Below are 20866 nucleotides of genomic sequence, written 5' to 3' on the forward strand. Positions count from 1 at the left end.
ATCTCTGCTTCAATGGGGACCTTTCCAGACTTGTCCCTTTATCAGGCAGCAGGTGAAGGACACTCTTCTACCCGGGAAGACGATGACTCACTGCTTTCTACGTTTAAATTGTTTATGACCTGGTTAAAAATAGGCTAGCTTGCAGTTTGGTTAACATTATGAGGAAAATGCCAGTTAGTCTTGAGATATTTTCACGTGGATCATTTATAGGCTACTCCTCAACTCAAGGGTCATGTTTACTCACAGCGCAGCCGCAGACAGCATGCGATTGGTGGAACTGTAGGCCGCGGTCGCTGCCCATGGTGCTGAAATCAGACGTGGCTTGCTCGGTCAGAAGATCTGCGCTCCCATGTTAATGAATTCAACTGACCAAAAGGATCAACTTTCCCTCGATTTTACAGCCCATCGATTCGTTTAATTGTATTATAGATGCCATAACACGGACTATTTTGCCATTTTGATTGAAGTTTTAATGCCGTCTTTTATGGATTGTGTCTCAATGATTGTGTTGGGGGATATAAGGGTGAAAACACTTCTCCATACTGTCCCGTGTTTTTGGACATGACTCAATGCAGTAATACAGGAGTGGCGCTGACTGGGATCTCTTTACACGTGCACGTGATATTTCTAGGCCTATACTAAAGAACATTGAATAGCTAATTCAACATTTTGGGAACGTTCTCCACTTGACAATGTGCTGGGTCTCTATCTTTCATCTGATCAAGATTAACACGGCTCGGTGTCTGCTTCTTGCGAAATACACAACACGATATATCAATCAGTGTCCGGACGGTGTATACAATGTATTAGCAACAGTTTGAGTTGGAGTAATACAGTATACTGTCTAAAGTTTCAGGCGGTGTCTACTGCTAATGGTTACGTTTATGCGGAGGGCGTTCACTCGCTTGTGGTCATTTATAAGGTATTTCTTTCCGAACGGTTTCTCCAGAACGAGGGGGCTTTGGTCTGACGCACAGACTCTTGTTTTCATCTGAATGGTCTGGCTGTTCCCGTTTCCTTTGATTGATGAGTTGAAGGAGAGCGTTTGATGTAGCCTACCTTTTTTCACCCTTTATTCATATCTGAAAGCAATTCATGAGCCAACAGGAGTCATGTCCTGTCCCCCTTCCCTTCTCACCGAGGAAAAACAGTCCCGACGTGCTGGATGAAGTTTCTGAAGCGTGAAATAAAATTGCGTCACCATTTTACCTGATGCAGAGAAGTTCCTCCGGGCCTTTTTTAAAGACAAGATTATTATTATTATCATTTCGTTTTTTGATTCCAATCCTCCCGATTTGGTCATTGTGTGCTCCTCCGTTATTCGTTTCTATTTTTGGAGAAGAGACTGGCGGATTTGCATACGGACTTGGTGAATCTGTGCGCGCGAGGCAAGCATCACACACCTCTCTTCCAAGGAGCAAGCCCCATCTGGGGAGCGTCTGGGGCTTGCGTCCTTCACTAGATAATTACGTTAAAATCGCTCCGTATGTTTTTGAGAGTATGTCTGACAGACTCCTTTAGCGCGTGGCTTCAAATTCGCGTGTTCACATTTTCGATAGGCTTGTTTTTTTTGTCGATCACCGGTAGAAGACGGGAGGTAGTCTAAACATTTTTGGGCGAGGAGAAGAACGAAACCTTTCGACAATTATTTTCGTGTTTTTGGACTATGTGACATCAAACGTCACAGATATTTAATGATAAAATATGACCAAGTACGGATATCGGAAATGTTGTCAGTTTGGAAAACCTTCTTCTCTACAAGGATTCACGCAGTCAAATTCGAAATCATTTGACAACGGTGACAGGTTGTTAATTGTTGAATGGCCATGATAAAATGACAACGCAATGTTCTGTATCCTCACCGAAATGTGGTATTTGGACTTGATTGCGTAGTGTCGAAATGTTTTTCTGACGGATAAAGAAGATACATTTTATAGACACAACTATGGGGCTGTAGCTGCAGACCGAACATAATCGCTTGTTGTTCCGTCTGCGCTCCGTGCCCAAAGGAAAACGGGGTACGGGCTCTGTGTTTCCTTTTCCCCCGGGTTGTTTCGGTTGAGACATGGCAGCTATTGCCAGCGGTTTGATACGACAGAAGAGACAGGCACGGGAACAACAAGTCCACCGGCCGACGCCACACCGACGGAGGCGAAGCCCCAACAAGAATAAAGGACTTTGTAACGGGAATTTGGTCGACATCTTCTCCAAAGTGAGAATCTTCGGCTTGAAGAAGAGAAGGCTACGGAGACAAGGTGTGGGCTGAGCGGAAAGCGCGGGAGACGCATGGACACGTTACGGTTGTCATTTTGCGCGAGGGAGAGAGCATTCTTACGTTAGCTCCAACGGTTCAATAGTTTACCCCTACATGCATTAATAAAAACAGGTAGTTAACGAAAGTAGCCTAAGCAGTGTGGCCGGTAAGTTTGACCACATTGCTCTTTCATTCCTTACAAATATAGTTATTGTGATAACATTGACGCTCTCGTCCTCTCGACAAGGCTTCAAATCACGCATTTTAATTAGCCTAGGAGTTGAGACTAAAGTGGGAAAATAACGATTTCTAGCCTAATCTTTCATTGATTGGTTTACTGCTGATTGCCTTTCTGAGTGAAGGGTTTGAGTCGGACAAAATCGATGTTACAGTTAGGTGTTACATACAGATTAAAAAACGTTTGATGGGTGGATAGGTGAATCATGTTGCCGTATTAAATATCTCACCAAACAGTTGGCTATTTTATAGGTATTCATTACAGAACTTGAATCAGGTTGAGTCAAAGAACAGAGCTTTTGAAACGTAGTCTATTGAATTTGACATATCTTGATTCATACATACAGTATAGCTGACACCACCAATATACGAAAATGACATCATAACAAGCTCTGTATGGCAGGGGGTAACTGGCATGACTGGTCTCAGGAGAGAGAAGGGGGGTAACTGACATGACTGGTCTCAGGAGAGAGAGGGGGGGTAACTGGCATGACTGGTCTCAGGAGAGAGAAAGGGGGTGACTGACTGTGAGCGCAGCAACCTCAGTCAAGTGACAGCCATTTTGTCAAAGCCAATGACATTCAGTGCAACCTGTGGCCTTATAGATGGGGTGCATGCATGCAGAACACAGTACAGTCTGAGACACATGCTGTGTGTGTGTGTGTGTGTGTGTGTGTGTGTGTGTGTGTGTGTGTGTGTGTGTGTGTGTGTGTGTGTGTGTGTGTGTGTGTGTGTGTGTGTGTGTGCGTGTGTGTGTGTGTGTGTGTGTGGTTGAGGGGAATTGCCTCAAGCATCCTGTCAAAAATGAAATATGAATTCAGGGTTTCTTAACCTCGGAGTGAGCAGGGGGTAAGAGGAACGAGAGGAGGAGGAGAGGTGTGAAGGGAGAGAGAGAGGAGGAGGAGGAGAGGAGGAGGAGAGCAAGGAGAGGTGGGGCGGAGGAGGAAAGGGATTGAAGGAAGAAGAGAGGGGAAGAGTGGAAGAAAAGGAGAATAATGAAAGAGGGGAGGGCAGAGAAAGAAAGAAAGAGGAGATGGACAGAGGAAGAGAAGGATGAAAAGGGGAGGAGAGGGAGTGAAGGAAGAAGAGAAGAGTAGAGAAGGATGGAAGGTGGGATAGAAGGAATGGTGCTTTGATCTGTTGAACATGTCTTTTGTTCCCGATTCATTTTTCAGTAAGACAGAGAAAAGGTCATGTCTGGTTTGATTCCAGAAGGAACTACTGCCCCCCTCCCTCTCCCCGTCTCTTCCCCCTCCCTTCCCCCTCCCTCTCCCCCTCTCTTCCCCCTCTCTGCCCCCTCCCTCTCCCCCTCTCTTCCCCCTCCCTTCCCCCTCCCTCTCCCCCTCTCTTCCCTCTCTCTGCCCCCTCCCTCTCCCCCTCTCTTCCCCCTCTCTTCCCCCTCTCTTCCCCCTCCCTCTCCCCCTCTCTTCCCCCTCTCTGCCCCCTCCCTCTCCCCCTCTCTTCCCCCTCTCTTCCCCCTCCCTCTCCCCCTCTCTTCCCCCTCTCTTCCCCCTCTCTTCCCCCTCTCTTCCCCCTCTCTTCCCCCTCCCTCTCCCCCTCTCTTCCCCCTCTCTGCCCCCTCCCTCTCCCCCTCTCTTCCCCCTCTCTTCCCCCTCTCTTCCCCCTCCCTCTCCCCCTCTCTTCCCTCTCTCCGCCCCCTCTCTTCCCCCTCTCTGCCCCCTCTCTGCCCCCTCCCTCCCCCCTCTTTTCCCCCTCTCTCTGTCCTTCATCTACCATTTTCTCTCCAGGGTCTCTGTTTATGATACAGTATATCTCTCTATCTGAATCTCTTTTCCAAATCTCTAGTCTCCCCCATCTGCTTTCTGAACATTCTCAACCATCTAAATGAACAAGAGCTGTTCTAGAAGGCTGGAGTCATTCTGATACACTCTCAGCTGACGTGTTGGGATATAAGAATTCTCAGAATGTAAAGATGAAAACTTCTGTGGTATCCCTATCTGATATCTGAGAGAGTTTACAGGGCTGTGTGTGTGTGTGTGTGTGTGTTGGAGGGGAGGTATAATCCCTTATCGCTCAGAGTGTGATGGTGATGTTTAGACAGTCCACTCTCCCTTCTTCTCTCTCTTTCCCTCTCTCCTCCTTCCTCCCTTACAACTTGTTTCCTCCACTCTCACAACTCATCTCCCTTCTCTCCTCTCATCCTCCTCTCTCCTTCCACTATTCTTCCTTCCTTCCTTCCTTCCTTCCTTCCTTCCTTCCTTCCTTCCTTCCTTCCTTCCTTCCTTCCTTCCTTCCTTCCTTCCTTCCTTCCTTCCTTCCTTCCTTCCCTCCCTCCCTCCCTCCCTCCCTCCCTCCTTCCAGCTGTGGTAGCTTCTGGTTGAAGCCTGGCCATATATCCTCAGGCTCTCGCCTCTCTTTTCTCCTCTCCTCTCGCCTCTCTTTTCTCCTCTCCTCTCACCTCTCTTTTCTCCTCTCCTCTCACCTCTCTTTTCTCCTCTCCTCTCGCCTCTCTTTTCTCCTCTCCTCTCTTTTCTCCTCTCCTCTCTTTTCTCCTCTCCTCTCGCCTCTCTTTTCTCCTCTCCTCTCTTTTCTCCTCTCCTCTCGCCTCTCTTCTCCTCTCTTTTCTCCTCTCCTCTCGCCTCTCTTTTCTCCTCTCCTCTCTTTTCTCCTCTCCTCTCTTTTCTCCTCTCCTCTCGCCTCTCTTTTCTCCTCTCCTCTCGCCTCTCTTTTCTCCTCTCCTCTCGCCTCTCTTTTCTCCTCTCCTCTTGCCTCTCTTTTCTCCTCTCCTCTTGCCTCTCTTTTCTCCTCTCCTATCGCCACTCTGACTGTGTGACTGGGTCTGAATCCTGGCGACACACACATAAGGTTTTCTGAAGGGCAAACATAGACTCTCCTCCTCTCTGTCTATGCCTCCCTTCCCTCTTTCCATCTTTCATTGTCTCTCTCTCTCTCTCCCTGTCTCATAGGTAATGTTCAAATACTGTGAAAAGCCACCCTCTCCTCTTCTGCTTCTTGATGTAGTATAAAATGTGTTCTTCCTTCTTACACCTTCTTTCAAGTAGTCACACATAGCAGAAATCAATCATTGGTCATAGAATCCCTAGTACATGTATGTTACAGGAACGTCCACCATCTGTAGTTGACCTGAGAGCCCATGTAGAGTCCATATATCCCTGATTTAGAGTAGCCTACCAATGATGACAACTACTGTAATGATTGCTCTCGTGCAATACAGAATCTTATGATATTGACATTTTGATTTATGGCGACAGGTATTATTCAATACATGTTCTATTCAATAGGTCGATATCATTTTGATTAAAATTATATGGATTCTCATGGGGAGGACAACCAGAGATTAGCGGTGTTGGAACAACGCAGACAAAGACGGGGAAATACCTTCCTCTGGATAAGCAGACAGGGACATTGGGATCACGAGACTGTATCCATGGCAACCTCAGACAAAGAGGGAATCCTGGACCAGTTTCCCTAGTAACAGACAGGATATGGGAATCTGGGAAAATGGGAATTTCTCCCCAGTAACACACAGCAGGTCAGTGAGGAAGGAAAGAGACCCTACCTGTTGAAGCAGACAGAATTCCCAAAGTTAAGAAATACAATTCCGTTAGTCAGATTTATGGAAGCTTGGGAATTTTGTATTTGTTTTGGGTCGTCTTGACCATGTGTTTCCATTGAAAAAGAGTTACACTTTAGGAAAAGGGCTTTGTTTTTCCCCACATTCCATGTCATGTTTGACTGTGCAGCTTTGAACTATGTAACTCTACAGAGGCTCAGGGAAACTGGACCCAGGATGAACCATCCATAAAGGAGGGTCTTTAGGAGAGTCTAGTTAAGGTACAGATGTGTCTTCCTGATACCCTCTCTGTCTCTGAGGGGAAGTCAATGGTCTGATAACACTCCTTCGTTTAACACTCATACGAAACAGGATTTCCATAAGGACACACACACACACACACACACACACACACACACACACACACACACACACACACACACAGAGAGAGAGCGAGAGACTCATTAAGGTGTTAGAGGAAGCCCTGACACACTTGATTAAACAGTGTTTAAATGGGTCTCTCTAAGTGAATCTGTACTGTTGAAGTCCTTCTAGAGCATAATCTACACTACTCTCATCTCCTCCACCTCTATCCTCATCTCTACTCTGTGCTCATCTCAGTGACTCCACCTCTATCTCCTCATCTCATCTCTACTCTGTTCTCATCTCAGTGACTCCACCCCTATCTCCTCATCTCTACTCTGTTCTCATCTCAGTGACTACACCCCTATCTCCTCATCTCTACTCTGTTCTCATCTCAGTGACTCTACCCCTATTTCCTCATCTCTACTCTGTTCTCATCTCAGTGACTCCACCTCTATCTCCTCATCTCTACTCTGTTCTCATCTCAGAGACTCCACCCCTATCTCCTCATCTCTACTCTGTTCTCATCTCAGAGACTCCACCTCTATCTCATCATCTCTACTCTGTTCTCATCTCAGTGACTCCACCCCTATCTCCTCATCTCTACTCTGTTCTCATCTCAGTGACTCCACCCCTATCTCCTCATCTCTACTCTGTTCTCATCTCAGAGACTCCACCCCTATCTCCTCATCTCTACTCTGTTCTCATCTCAGAGACTCCACCCCTATCTCCTCATCTCTACTCTGTGCTCATCTCAGTGACTCCACCTCTCCTCATCTCTACTCTGTTCTCATCTCAGTGACTCTACCCCTATCTCCTCATCTCTACTCTGTTCTCATCTCAGTGACTCCACCCCTATCTCCTCATCTCTACTCTGTTCTCATCTCAGTGACTCTACCCCTATATCCTCATCTCTACTCTGTTCTCATCTCAGTGACTCCACCGCTATCTCCTCATCTCTACTCTGTTCTCATCTCAGTGACTCCACCTCTATCTCCTCATCTCTACTCTGTTCTCATCTCAGTGACTCCACCTCTATCTCCTCATCTCTACTCTGTTCTCATCTCAGTGACTCCACCCCTATCTCCTCATCTCTATTCTGTTCTGGTCATTAGTAAAGACTGAATAGTAATAGACGGTTAAAGTGGTTTTTCACCCCCAAATTAAAATGACCAGACGTTGTCTAAGGTCTTCTAAAATGTATTCTCAGGTGGTTGAACGTTGAGCTGAACAGACAGACTACTAGTGTAGAGGGTTGGTAATCATTCCTCTCATCACACCTCTGTCCCTGGTGTGAAAACTGGAAAATCCCTTTCTCTCGCTCTCTCTTCCTCTATTTCCCTCTCTCGCTCTTCTAAACTGGGTCAGTCTCGTCTGCAGTTCTAATCTATCATGCTCATTGGAGCATACCTTTTTTTTCTCTGGCACACACACATCACCACAACACCTTCAGAGGGGATCTCCACATTGCTGTAGAGACTCAGAAGAGGGTGTGGTCTGTTTGTGTGACAGAAAGTGTGTGTCGAGTGTGAGTGTGAGTGTGTTTGTGTGTGTGTGTGTGTGTGTGTAGAGGGAGAACGAGAGTGAGAGAGAGAGAGGGCATTGGGTGTGGTCTGCATGTGCAGAGCATCAGTTAATATTAATGTCAACAGAAGGGGAATCCGTCATTACTACAGAGACACAGGAGGGTGCTGTGTGTGTGTGTGTGTGTGTGTGTGTGTGTGTGTGTGTGTGTGTGTGTGTGTGTGTGTGTGTGTGTGTGTGAGGCAGGATGGTGCGGTCGGTGTACGGTGCATTCAGAATGTATTCAGACACCTTGACATTTTCCAAATTTTGTTATGTTACAGCCTTATTCTAAAATTGATGAAAAATCAATCTACACTCAATACCCCATAATGACAAAGTGAAAACTGGTTATAAGAAATGTTTGCAAATGTATTCAAAATAAAAAAACATAAATACCTTATTTACATAAGTATTCAGACCCTTTGCTATGAGAATCGAAATTGAGCTCAGGTGCATCCTGTTTCCATTGATCATCCTTGATGTTTCTACAACTTGATTGGAGTCCACCCGTGGTAAATTAACTTGATAGGACATGATTTGGAAAGGCACACGCATGTCTATATAAGGTCCCACAGTTGACAGTGCATGTCAGAGCAAAAACCAAGCCATGAGGTCAAAGGAATTGTCCGTAGAGCTTCGAGACAGGTTTGTGACAAGGCACAGATCTGGGGAAGGGTACCAAAAAAGGTCTGCAGCATTGAAGGACCCCAAGAACACAGTGACCTCCATCATTCTTAAATGGTAGAAGTTTGAAACCACCAAGACTCTTCCTAGAGCTGGTCACCCGGCTAAATCGAGCAATTGGGGGAGAAGGGCCTTGGTCTGGGAGGTGACCAAGAACCCGATGGTCACTCTGACAAAGCTCCAGATTTCCTCTGTGGAGATGGTAGAACCTTCCAGAAGGACAACCATCTCTGCAGCACTCCACCAGACGGATGCCACTCCTCAGTAAAAGGTACATGACAGCCCTCTTGGAGTTTGCCAAAAGGCACCTAAAGACTCAGACCATGAGAAGCAAGATTCTCTGGTCTGATTGAAACCAAGATTGAACTCTTTGGCCTGAATGCCAAAAGCATCACGTCTGGAGGAAACCTGGCACCATCCATTCTGTGAAGCATGGTGGTGGCAGCATCAGGCTTGGGGGGATGTTTTTCAGCGGCAGGGACTGAGAGACTAGCCAGGATTGAGGGAAAGATGAACGGAGCAAGGTTCACCTTCCAGTATGATAACGACCCTAAGCACACAGCCAAGACAGTGCAAGAGTGGCTTCAGAACAAGTCTGTGAATGTCCTTGAGAGGCCCAGCCAGAGCCCGGACTTGAACCAGATCGAACATCTCTGGAGAGACCTGATAATAGCTGTGCAGCGACGCTCCCCATCCAACCTGACAGAGCTTGAGAGGATCTGCATAGAAGAATGGGAGAAACTCCACAAATACAGGTGTGCCAAGCTTGTAGCGTCATACCCAAGAAGACTCGACATTGTAATCACTGCCAAAAGGTGATTCAACAAAGTACTGAGTAAAGGGTCTGAATACTTATGTAAATGTGATATGTTAGTTTTTTATTTTTTATTTATACATTTGCAAAAATGTCTAGAGACCTCTTTTTGCTTCGTCATTATGGGGAATTGTGTGTAGATTGATGAGGGGAAAACGATTGAATCCATTTTAGAATAAGGCTGTAATGTAACAAAACGTGGGAAAAGTCAAGGGGTCTGAATACTTTCCTAATGCACCGTATGTGTGTGTTGGGTCCAGCTATTTCACCACTGTTTATCCATGGCTTCTCCTCCTGTTCCTTTATTCTCTTTCTCCTCAGCCCTAGAACACTGTTCCAAAATCCTTCTCTTACGCTCTCTCTCTGTTTCTCTCTCTGTTTCTCTCTCTGTTTCTCTCTCTGTTTCTCTCTCTGTTTCTCTGTTTGACATGTTTCTTTCTCTGGCTGTTTTGTGACAGGGAGTTGGGGGAGAACATAATGAAGTCTTGGGCCTGTGTGGGTGTGGACTGGGTTGCACACACATGCTGACATTCTCAGACATTTCTGAGATTAAGAGCTTTTTCTCCTGAGCTCCGGTCTGTCTGCTCGCTCTTTCTTTGTGAAAACAGACTGATATTGTCACGGAGATAAAAGAAACCTCAGAATAATGTAGTCTTGAACTTTTACACTGAAGCCAGCCCACCTTTTAATAATGAGACTCTCTCTCTTCTCTCTCTCTCTCTCTCTCTCTCTCCTTTCTCTCTCCTTTCTCTCTCCTTTTTCTCTCCTCTCTCTTTTCTCTCTCCTCTCTCCTTTCTATCTCCTTTCTCTCTCCTTTCTCTCTCCTTTTTCTCTCCTCTCTCCTTTCTCTCTTCTTTCTCCTTTCTCCTTTCTCTCTCCTCTCTCCTTTCTCTCTCCTTTCTCCTTTCTCTCTCCTCTCTCCTTTCTCTCTCCTTTCTCCTTTCTCTCTCCTCTCTCCTTTCTATCTCCTTTCTCTCTCCTTTCTATCTCCTTTCTATCTCCTTTCTCTCTCCTCTCTCCTTTCTCCTTTCTCTCTCCTTTCTCATTTCTATCTCCTTTCTCTCTCCTTTCTCTCTCCTTTTCTCTCCTCTCTCCTTTCTCCTTTCTCTCTTCTTTCTCCTTTCGCCTTTCTCTCTCCTCTCTCCTTTCTCTCTCCTTTCTCCTTTCTCTCTCCTCTCTCCTTTCTCTCTCCTTTCTCCTTTCTCTCTCCTCTCTCCTTTCTATCTCCTTTCTCTCTCATTTCTATCTCCTTTCTATCTCCTTTCTCTCTCATCTCTCCTTTCTATCTCCTCACCTCTCTCCTCTCTCCTCTCTCCTCTCCCCTTTCTCTCTCTCCTCTCTCTCATCTCTCTATCCTCTCTCCTCTCTCCTTTCTCTCTCTTCTCTCTCCTCTCTCTCTCCTCTCTCCTTTCTCTCGCTCTCCTTTCTCCTCTATCCTTTCTCTCTCCTCTATCCTTTCTCTCTCCTCTCTCTCTCTCCTCTCTCTCTCCTATCTCCTTTCTCCTTTCTCTCGCCTCTCTCCTTTCTCTCCTCTCTCCTCTCTCCCTCTAGATCCACAGCTTAAGGGCATAGTGACCAGGTTGTACTGCAGACAGGGATACTACTTGCAGATGAACCCAGATGGATGTCTGGACGGGACCAAAGATGACGGCACTAACTCCTGTGAGTCCGCACGAACACACATGCACACACAGAGGGGGGTAGATTGAGTGGCTGAGTGGCAACCTCCGTCAACCCAGTGACAGACATTTTATCAGAAGTCATCCAATCACAGATCTCATGCAGTACATGTCAGACATGGACAAATGAGAAATGACACGCAGAAGTCCAGATGAACATGGCTCTGTGACTAATGTCATTTCTCACACGGCTACTACAAGCATGTGTCAAGTCTCATACACGTCTCGTGATCCATTCATGGGATTAAGTGTTCTGGTAGCTTTCATGTATATACTGTATCGTTCCATTCTAGTCGTGTGTGTGTGTGGAACTGTGTCACATGGTTGACTGAGTATCTGAATCTTATATAGATAAATACAGTGCCTTGCGAAAGTATTCGGCCCCCTTGAACTTTGCGACCTTTTGCCACATTTCAGGCTTCAAACATAAAGATATAAAACTGTATTTTTTTGTGAAGAATCAACAACAAGTGGGACACAATCATGAAGTGGAACGACATTTATTGGATATTTCAAACTTTTTTAACATATCAAAAACTGAAAAATTGGGCGTGCAAAATTATTCAGCCCCTTTACTTTCAGTGCAGCAAACTCTCTCCAGAAGTTCAGTGAGGATCTCTGAATGATCCAATGTTGACCTAAATGACTAATGATGATAAATACAATCCACCTGTGTGTAATCAAGTCTCCGTATAAATGCACCTGCACTGTGATAGTCTCAGAGGTCCGTTAAAAGCGCAGAGAGCATCATGAAGAACAAGGAACACACCAGGCAGGTCCGAGATACTGTTGTGAAGAAGTTTAAAGCCGGATTTGGATACAAAAAGATTTCCCAAGCTTTAAACATCGCAAGGAGCACTGTGCAAGCGATAATATTGAAATGGAAGGTGTATCAGACCACTGCAAATCTACCAAGACCTGGCCGTCCCTCTAAACTTTCAGCTCATACAAGGAGAAGACTGATCAGAGATGCAGCCAAGAGGCCCATGATCACTCTGGATGAACTGCAGAGATCTACAGCTGAGGTGGGAGACTCTGTCCATAGGACAACAATCAGTCGTATATTGCACAAATCTGGCCTTTATGGAAGAGTGGCAAGAAGAAAGCCATTTCTTAAAGATATCCATAAAAAGTGTTGTTTAAAGTTTGCCACAAGCCACCTGGGAGACACACCAAACATGTGGAAGAAGGTGCTCTGGTCAGATGAAACCAAAATTGAACTTTTTTGGCAACAATGCAAAACGTTATGTTTGGCGTAAAAGCAACACAGCTGAACACACCATCCCCACTGTCAAACATGGTGGTGGCAGCATCATGGTTTGGGCCTGCTTTTCTTCAGCAGGGACAGGGAAGATGGTTAAAATTGATGGGAAGATGGATGGAGCCAAATACAGGACCATTCTGGAAGAAAACCTGATGGAGTCTGCAAAAGACCTGAGACTGGGACGGAGATTTGTCTTCCAACAAGACAATGATCCAAAACATAAAGCAAAATCTACAATGGAATGGTTCAAAAATAAACATATCCAGGTGTTAGAATGGCCAAGTCAAAGTCCAGACCTGAATCCAATCGAGAATCTGTGGAAAGAACTGAAAACTGCTGTTCACAAATGCTCTCCATCCAACCTCACTGAGCTCGAGCTGTTTTGCAAGGAGGAATGGGAAAAAATGTCAGTCTCTCGATGTGCAAAACTGATAGAGACATACCCCAAGCGACTTACAGCTGTAATCGCAGCAAAAGGTGGCGCTACAAAGTATTAACTTAAGGGGGCTGAATAATTTTGCACGCCCAATTTTTCAGTTTTTGATTTGTTAAAAAAGTTTGAAATATCCAATAAATGTCGTTCCACTTCATGATTGTGTCCCACTTGTTGTTGATTCTTCACAAAAAAATACAGTTTTATATCTTTATGTTTGAAGCCTGAAATGTGGCAAAAGGTCGCAAAGTTCAAGGGGGCCGAATACTTTCGCAAGGCACTGTACATATGCTACGTACACACACACACACACACACACACACACACACACACACACACACAATAATGTGTATTCTATCAGTAAGATTGTCAATCTGCTTTACTGTGCTGATTTGTCTCTCAGCTTTGTTCAACCTCATCCCAGTGGGCCTTCGAGTGGTGGCCATCCAGTCAGTCAAGATGGGTCTGTACATCGCCATGAACGGGGAGGGACACCTCTACTCATCAGTGAGTACAGACCAGTGCTGATGATGACGTGTGCCAGCCGGGCGGCCATCTTGGTTGAGCTGATTTTCTGTTGACTACTATGACAATACTCAGTTTTCTTCTATAAGTGTATGTGTGTAATTATTTCACCTAAAACAGATTGATCTAACTATCTAAGGCTAAGTTTACACAGGCTGACCAAATCCGATCTTTTGCCCAATTATGGGCCAAAAATCTGACAGGTTGAAAGACCAATTAGTGAAAAAAAGATTGGAATTGGGCTGCCTGTGTAAACGCAACCTTTATACCACTCAGTCACCGTACTAATATACAGCCCAGCTGTCCTGTAGACACACTGGGTTCAACAAGATTCTGGAATCCTTCAGGAAGAATACGTGTACGTTTCCCCAGAGGCCATAGTGAGGATTTGTCTAATACAGTGGTTTCCAAACGTTTTATAGTCCCGTACCCCTTCAAACATTCAACCTCCAGCTGCGTACCCACTCCCCTCTAGCTCCAGGGTCAGCTGTACCCCCTCTAGCACCAGGGTCAGCTGTTCCCCCTCTAGCACCAGGGTCAGCTGTACCCACTCTAGCACCAGGGTCAGCTGTACCCCCTCTTGCACCAGGGTCAGCTGTACCCCCTCTAGCACCAGGGTCAGCGCACTCTCAAATGTTGTTTTTTTGCCATCATTGGAAGCCTGCCACACACACTATACGATACATTTATTAAACATAAGAATGAGTGTTTTTGTCACAACCCGGCTCATGGGAAGTGACAAAGAGCTCTTATAGGACCAGGGCACAAATAAAAATATAATAATAATCAATCATTTTGCTCTTTATTTAGCCATCTTCATATAAAACTTTATTTGTTCATCAAAAATTGAGAGTAACTCACCACAGGTTAATGAGAAGGTTGTGCTTGAAAGGATGCACATAACTCTGCAATGTTGGGTTTCCAGAAGAGGGTGTCTTCCTTTAATTGACCCCCATAAACGTAACGGACATATACCAGGAGCTGTGCCAGGCCTGCCACGTCTGTTGACTCATCCAGCTGTAACACAAATAATTCACTGGCTTGAATGCGAAGCAGTAATTGTTTCAAAACACCTCCTACCATGTCACTGATGAATCGTGAAACAGTGTTGTTTGAGGAAGGCATTGTCTGTATAGTTTTTTTGCCTTTTCCCCCAGCATTGTCCCAGTCATATCCGTGGCAGCAGGAAGAATTAAGTCGTCCACAATAGTATGGGGCTTGCCTGTCCTAGTCACTCGGTAGCTCACCATATACAGTGCCTTGCGAAAGTATCCGGCCCCCTTGAACTTTGCGACCTTTTGCCACATTTCAGGCTTCAACATAAAGATATAAAACTGTATTTTTTGTGAAGAATCAACAACAAGTGGGACACAATCATGAAGTGAAACGACAATTATTGGATATTTCAAACTTTTTTAACAAATCAAAAACTGAAAAATTGGGCGTGCAAAATTATTCGTATATTGCACAAATCTGGCCTTTATGGAAGAGTGGCAAGAAGAAAGCAATTTCTTAAAGATATCCATAAAAAGTGTTGTTTAAAGTTTGCCACAAGCCACCTGGGAGACACACCAAACATGTGGAAGAAGGTGCTCTGGTCAGATGAAACCAAAATTGAACTTTTTTGGCAACAATGCAAAACGTTATGTTTGGCGTAAAAGCAACACAGCTCATCACCCTGAACACACCATCCCCACTATCAAACATGGTGGTGGCAGCATCATGATTTGGGCCTGCTTTTCTTCAGCAGGGACAGGGAAGATGGTTAAAATTGATGGGAAGATGGATGGAGCCAAATACAGGACCATTCTGGAAGAAAACCTGATGGAGTCTGCAAAAGACCTGAGACTGGGACGGAAATTTGTCTTCCAACAAGACAATGATCCAAAACATAAAGCAAAATCTACAATGGAATGGTTCAAAAATTAACATATCCAGGTGTTAGAATGGCCAAGTCAAAGTCCAGACCTGAATCCAATCGAGAATCTGTGGAAAGAACTGAAAACTGCTGTTCACAAATGCTCTCCATCCAACCTCACTGAGCTCGAGCTGTTTTGCAAGGAGGAATGGGAAAAAATGTCAGTCTCTCGATGTGCAAAACTGATAGAGACATACCCCAAGCGACTTACAGCTGTAATCGCAGCAAAAGGTGGCGCTACAAAGTATTAACTTAAGGGGGCTGAATAATTTTGCACGCCCAATTTCTCAGTTTTTGATTTGTTAAAAAAGTTTGAAATATCCAATAAATGTCGTTCCGCTTCATGATTGTGTCCCACTTGTTGTTGACTCTTCACAAAAAAATACAGTTTTATATCTTTATGTTTGAAGCCTGAAATGTGGCAAAAGGTCGCAAAGTTCAAGGGGGCCGAATACTTTCGCACTGTAAGACGATTCTAGACCCTTCTTATTAACATGGCTTACTACTCAAAAGTCGTCTTTATTCTCGCTCAAAAAACTCTTGTAGCTTATTTTATGTGTACAGTGCTGTCTGTCTGACCATTGGTTCACCCCGGGTTCGTATGAAGGGGAACATGCGTCATGAATACTAAACATTGTCATGACCAGTTCTCTAGTCTTCATGGGGTTGGTGATGAATCAATGGGCATGTCACTATATGACACTAGATATATCAGAAGAACAGTTCCCTTCGTGTTTCTCATTGTGAATTCACCATCACTCATCCTCTTTATTCATCACATAATAATGGAATTACACAAGCTGCTGCTTCTGCTTCCACAGGTAGTGTTCTAACAAGGAGCTTTATATGGAAAAGACCAGCAGAGAGAGAAAGAGAGAGAGAGAGAGATTGAAATAGAGAGAAATCCACATCCGTTTGCACCCAAACCCTCCTCTCCCTCCTTGTCTCCAAGGAAACTTGAGGGCTTCCTTGAGAGAAAGTGAAGTGGTGAGAAAGATGGTGAGAGAGAGTGGGTGAGAGTGAGACATGGAGAGGGAGGGAGGGAGGGAGGGAGGGAGGGAGGGAGGGAGGGAGGGAGGGAGACATGGAGAGGGAGTGAGGGAGGGAGGGATATGAATTATTCCCGACCCTGACACACCAGAGCAGTCAAATATCACTCTTTTTCCTCACTGTGTCGGAGCGAGGGACAGTGATATGATGCTGCAGAGAGGAGAGCAGCCGGCCGCTTGTTTTGTCCTTTTTTGGAGGAGAGATGTTATGTTCTGTTTCTCTGTTCAGTTAGAGACAGAGGGAGGAGGGCTGCTTTTTAATTATTGATGGGGGAAGTCCTGTCCACATGTACCCGCGCGCACACACACACACCGCTGACTATGAAAAAAAGCAGTCCTGTTAGGGATTTAACAGATATTGTCTATTTTTTTACCGAAGAAATATGTTTTATAATAATAACAACAGATATGTTGCTCTAGCTTTAGTTTATAGAGGCGCTGCTTTGATTAATGGTTTATAAAGGCGCTGCTTTGATGAATCACAAAGACACAAGATGGCCGACCCTTAACAGTAAGATCAAGAATAGAGTGTTGTAGTGTTACTCCTCCTGATGATGAAGCATCAAGATGATCTATAGTACTACACATCTGTCAGACAGATGAGACAGCTCTCTGGTTGTAGAGAGAGACTCGTCTCTATCCACCCATCTCTCTCGGTCTCTGTCTCTGCAGTCAACAGATGGCCTAGTGTGAAATGATCTGGTATGTGTTAATTACCAACGATGCCGGGCAAGAGGAAACCAGCTCTGAGTGTGTGTTGAAGAGTGTGAACAACACACACATCTGAGTACTCGAGCACACACACACACACACACACACACACACACACACACACACACACACACACAGTTACACGCATACACATCTGAGTACTCGAGCACACACTCATGCAGACACACAGACAACACACACAGTTACACAGAAACCTGTATGTTGGTTTACACCTTTATAGTAACAAAAACAGTATACAGTATATACTGTAGCCCTCACCATCAGGTCTTAGAGTTTTCCATGGAGGGAGAACTATCATATCCTGTACATGTGTAAAGGGGTGCGTAACTGGTAGCAGGGAAGTCAGACGCAGGAGAGCAGAACTAGGTAGTAGCCGGAGCAGTTTAATCCAAAACCCAACGGCATAAAAATACTACAGAATATGGGTACACAAACCCGACGCGCACCAGTAAACATGTACATAAGCACCTACAACAAACAATTCCACATAAAGACATGGGGGGAACAGAGGGTTAAATACACAACAATAAATGAGGGAAATGGAAACCAGGTCTGTAGGAAAACAAGACAAAACAAATGGAAAATGAAAAGTGGATCGACGATGGCTAGAAGACCAGTGACGCCGACCGCCGAACACCGCCCGAACAAGGAGAGGAAACAACTTCGGTGGAAGTCGTGTCAAAATGTTAATACTATGGAGGGAGAACTATCATATCCTCTACATGTTAATACTATGGAGGGAGAACTATCATATCCTGTACATGTTAATACTATGGAGGGAGAACTATCATATCCTCTACATGTTAATACTATGGAGGAAGAACTATCATATCCTGTACATGTTAATACTATGGAGGAGAACTATCATATCCTCTACATGTTAATACTATGGAGGAGAACTATCATATCCTCTACATGTTAATACTATGGAGGAGAACTATCATATCCTGTACATGCTAATACTATGGAGGAGAACAATCATATCCTCTACATGTTAATACTATGGAGGGAGAACTATCATATCCTCTACATGTTAATACTATGGAGGAGAACTATCATATCCTCTACATGTTAATACTATGGAGGAGAACTATCATATCCTGTACATGCTAATACTATGGAGGGAGAACTATCATATCCTCTACATGTTAATACTATGGAGGAGAACTATCATATCCTGTACATGTTAATACTATGGAGGGAGAACTATCATATCCTCTACATGTTAATACTATGGAGGGAGAACTATCATATCCTGTACATGTTAATACTATGGAGGGAGAACTATCATATCCTGTACATGTTAATACTATGGAGGGAGAACTATCATATCCTGTACATGTTAATACTATGGAGGGAGAACTATCATATCCTGTACATGTTAATACTATGGAGGGAGAACTATCATATCCTCTACATGTTAATACTATGGAGGAAAACGTAAGTAAGATAGGTGCTGTATGTGCCACCTTTTCCCCACAAAAGGGCTTTATAACAAGACAAAAATACTCATTAGTTTCATCAGCTGTCCAGGTGGCTGGATGTGGAGGTCCTGGGCTGGCATGGTTACATGTGGTCTGCAGTTGTGAAGCCGGTTGGACTTACTGCCAAATTCTTTAAAATGACATAGGAGGCGGCATATGGTAGAGAAATGAACATTCAATTATCTGGCAACAGCTCTTGTGGACATTCCTGCAGTCAGCATGCCAATTGCATGCTTCCTCAAAACCATCTGTGGCATTGTGTTGTGTGACACAACTGCACATTTTAGAGTGCCCTTTTATTGTCCCCAGTACAAGGTGCACCTGTGTAATGATCATGCTGTTTAATCAGCTTCTTGATATGCCACACCTGTCAGGTGGATGGATTATCTTGGCAAAGGAGAAATGCTCACTAACAGGGATGGAAAGAAATTTGTGTACAAAATTTGAGAGAAATACACTTTTTTGTGCATAACTAACATTTCTGGGATCTTTTATTTAAGCTCATTAAACATGGGACCAACATTTTACATGTTGCATTTATATTATTGTTCAGTAGAGATAAACAAGGAGACAACCACTAATTCCTGCCCAGAGTCTGCTGATGCCTATGAGCTGACATGTTCCATGACATATGAATATGAATATGAATACATAGGCAACACATGCATGCGCGCACACACACTCACACATGCTGACACTCTCAACTGTACTTTTTCCCACCATTTCTCCCCGTTGCTGTTTAAGTGGATGCTTGCCAGCAGTGGTCTTTCCTCATTTCCGTAATATTCCTGGGTGATTTGGTTATAATTCGGAAAGGCAGGATAGGGATCAGGCAGGATAGGGATCGCTCTCTTCTCTTCCTCTTCTCTCCCTCTCTTCTCTCACTCTCTCCCTCTCTCTCTTCATCATCTCTCGCTCTCTTCTCTTCCTCTTCTCTCCCTCTCTTCTCTCTCTCGCTCCCTCTTCGTCTTTTCTCCCTCTCTCTCTTTCTTCTTCTACTCTTGCTCTCTCTTCTCTTCACTTTCTCTCCCTCTCTTCTCTCTCTCTCTCTCTCTCTCTCTCTCTCTCTCACTACCTCTTTGTCTTCTCTCTTGCTCTCGCTCTCCCTCTTCTCTCGCTCTCTCTCTCTTTTCGTCCTCTTCTCTCCCTTTCTTCTCTCGCTCTCTCTTCCTCCTCTCTTGTTCTCTCTCTCTTCTCTTCCTCTTTTCTCCCTCTCTTCTCTCGCTCTCTCTCTCTATTATCTTCCTCTTCTCTCTCTCTCTCTCTCTCTCTCTCTCTCTCTCTCTCTCTCTCTCTCTCTCTCTCTCTCTCTCTCTCTCTCTCTCTCTCTCTCTCTCTCTCTCTCTCTCTCTCTCTCTCTCTCTCTCTCTCTCTCTCTCTCACACACTTTTCCTTTCAATACCAGAGCATCTGTTTTCTGACATAGACCTTGTGGTGTGTGTGTGTGCACGTGTGTGTTGGATCCAGAGGCAGAAACAGGACTGGATGACTAGATGAAAGGTTTGCAGAGTTGAAAGGAAGAGCATGGTGTCATCCTCACTAAAGGACAACCAGACAGGACACACAACAGCAAGGATGCTACTCTATACCTCTCCATGTTAACAGTTTATGGCAGCTGAAGAGATACAGACAACTGTAGAACTGAACACCATTTTTCATATCGATTTTTTGGTTTAAACCACAACGGCCAAAATTATTTCGAAAAGATAACTTATGCAAAAATTAATTTTGCCAAAAATGAAAATTGCTCTTTTAAGACTTTAACACCCCATCTAAAGAGGTCTCTAGGTTTCACTAGTCCTTCACACAGTGTTTATTCTGTCCTGTATTCTGCCATTCTCCAGTCCTCCTCCTCTCGCCCTCTTTCCTTTCTTTGACTTACTTGTTTACCCACAATTCCCCTGGGTAATTAGCAGTGTGATAATGAACAGTGTTGGAGACACAAACACACACAAACCCACACATACACATTTGCCACACGACACACATACACATACACACACTTACCACACATACACACAACACATGACACACACACACACTCAACACACAAACACAACACAACACACACATACACACCACACCACACACCTACACACCACACGCACACACCACATACACACATACACACCACGCACACACTGACACACACTCCCTGCATGACAGAGAAAACAATAAGCTCTATCCTCACTGGGACCAGGTGGTCATGTGGGATCAATACTGGATCACTCTCTGCACCCTTCTAACCCCTGGTCTGACCTCTGCACCCTTCTAACCCCTGGTCTGACCTCAGCACCCTTCTAACCCCTGGTCTGACCTCTGCACCCTT

The 20866-nt window shown here is 44.7% G+C and overlaps 1 protein-coding gene across 3 annotated transcripts in view; it reads left to right on the forward strand.

Moving 5' to 3' along the window:
- LOC110527311 (fibroblast growth factor 14) overlaps positions 1 to 20866 on the forward strand; it is a 72906-nt gene that overhangs the window by 43859 nt on the left and 8181 nt on the right. For 2 of the 3 annotated variants that reach the window (XM_021608500.2, XM_021608502.2), the window contains exons 2-3: positions 11005 to 11115; positions 13233 to 13336. In XM_021608500.2, coding sequence (XP_021464175.1) covers positions 11005 to 11115; positions 13233 to 13336 — 215 coding nt within the window. Of the gene's footprint in view, positions 1 to 370; positions 2256 to 11004; positions 11116 to 13232; positions 13337 to 20866 lie in introns of those variants that run through there. The other variant, XM_021608501.2, reaches the window with a different exon arrangement.

Source organism: Oncorhynchus mykiss, chromosome 7 (genome assembly GCF_013265735.2).
Source record: "Oncorhynchus mykiss isolate Arlee chromosome 7, USDA_OmykA_1.1, whole genome shotgun sequence".
NCBI lineage: Eukaryota > Metazoa > Chordata > Actinopteri > Salmoniformes > Salmonidae > Oncorhynchus > Oncorhynchus mykiss.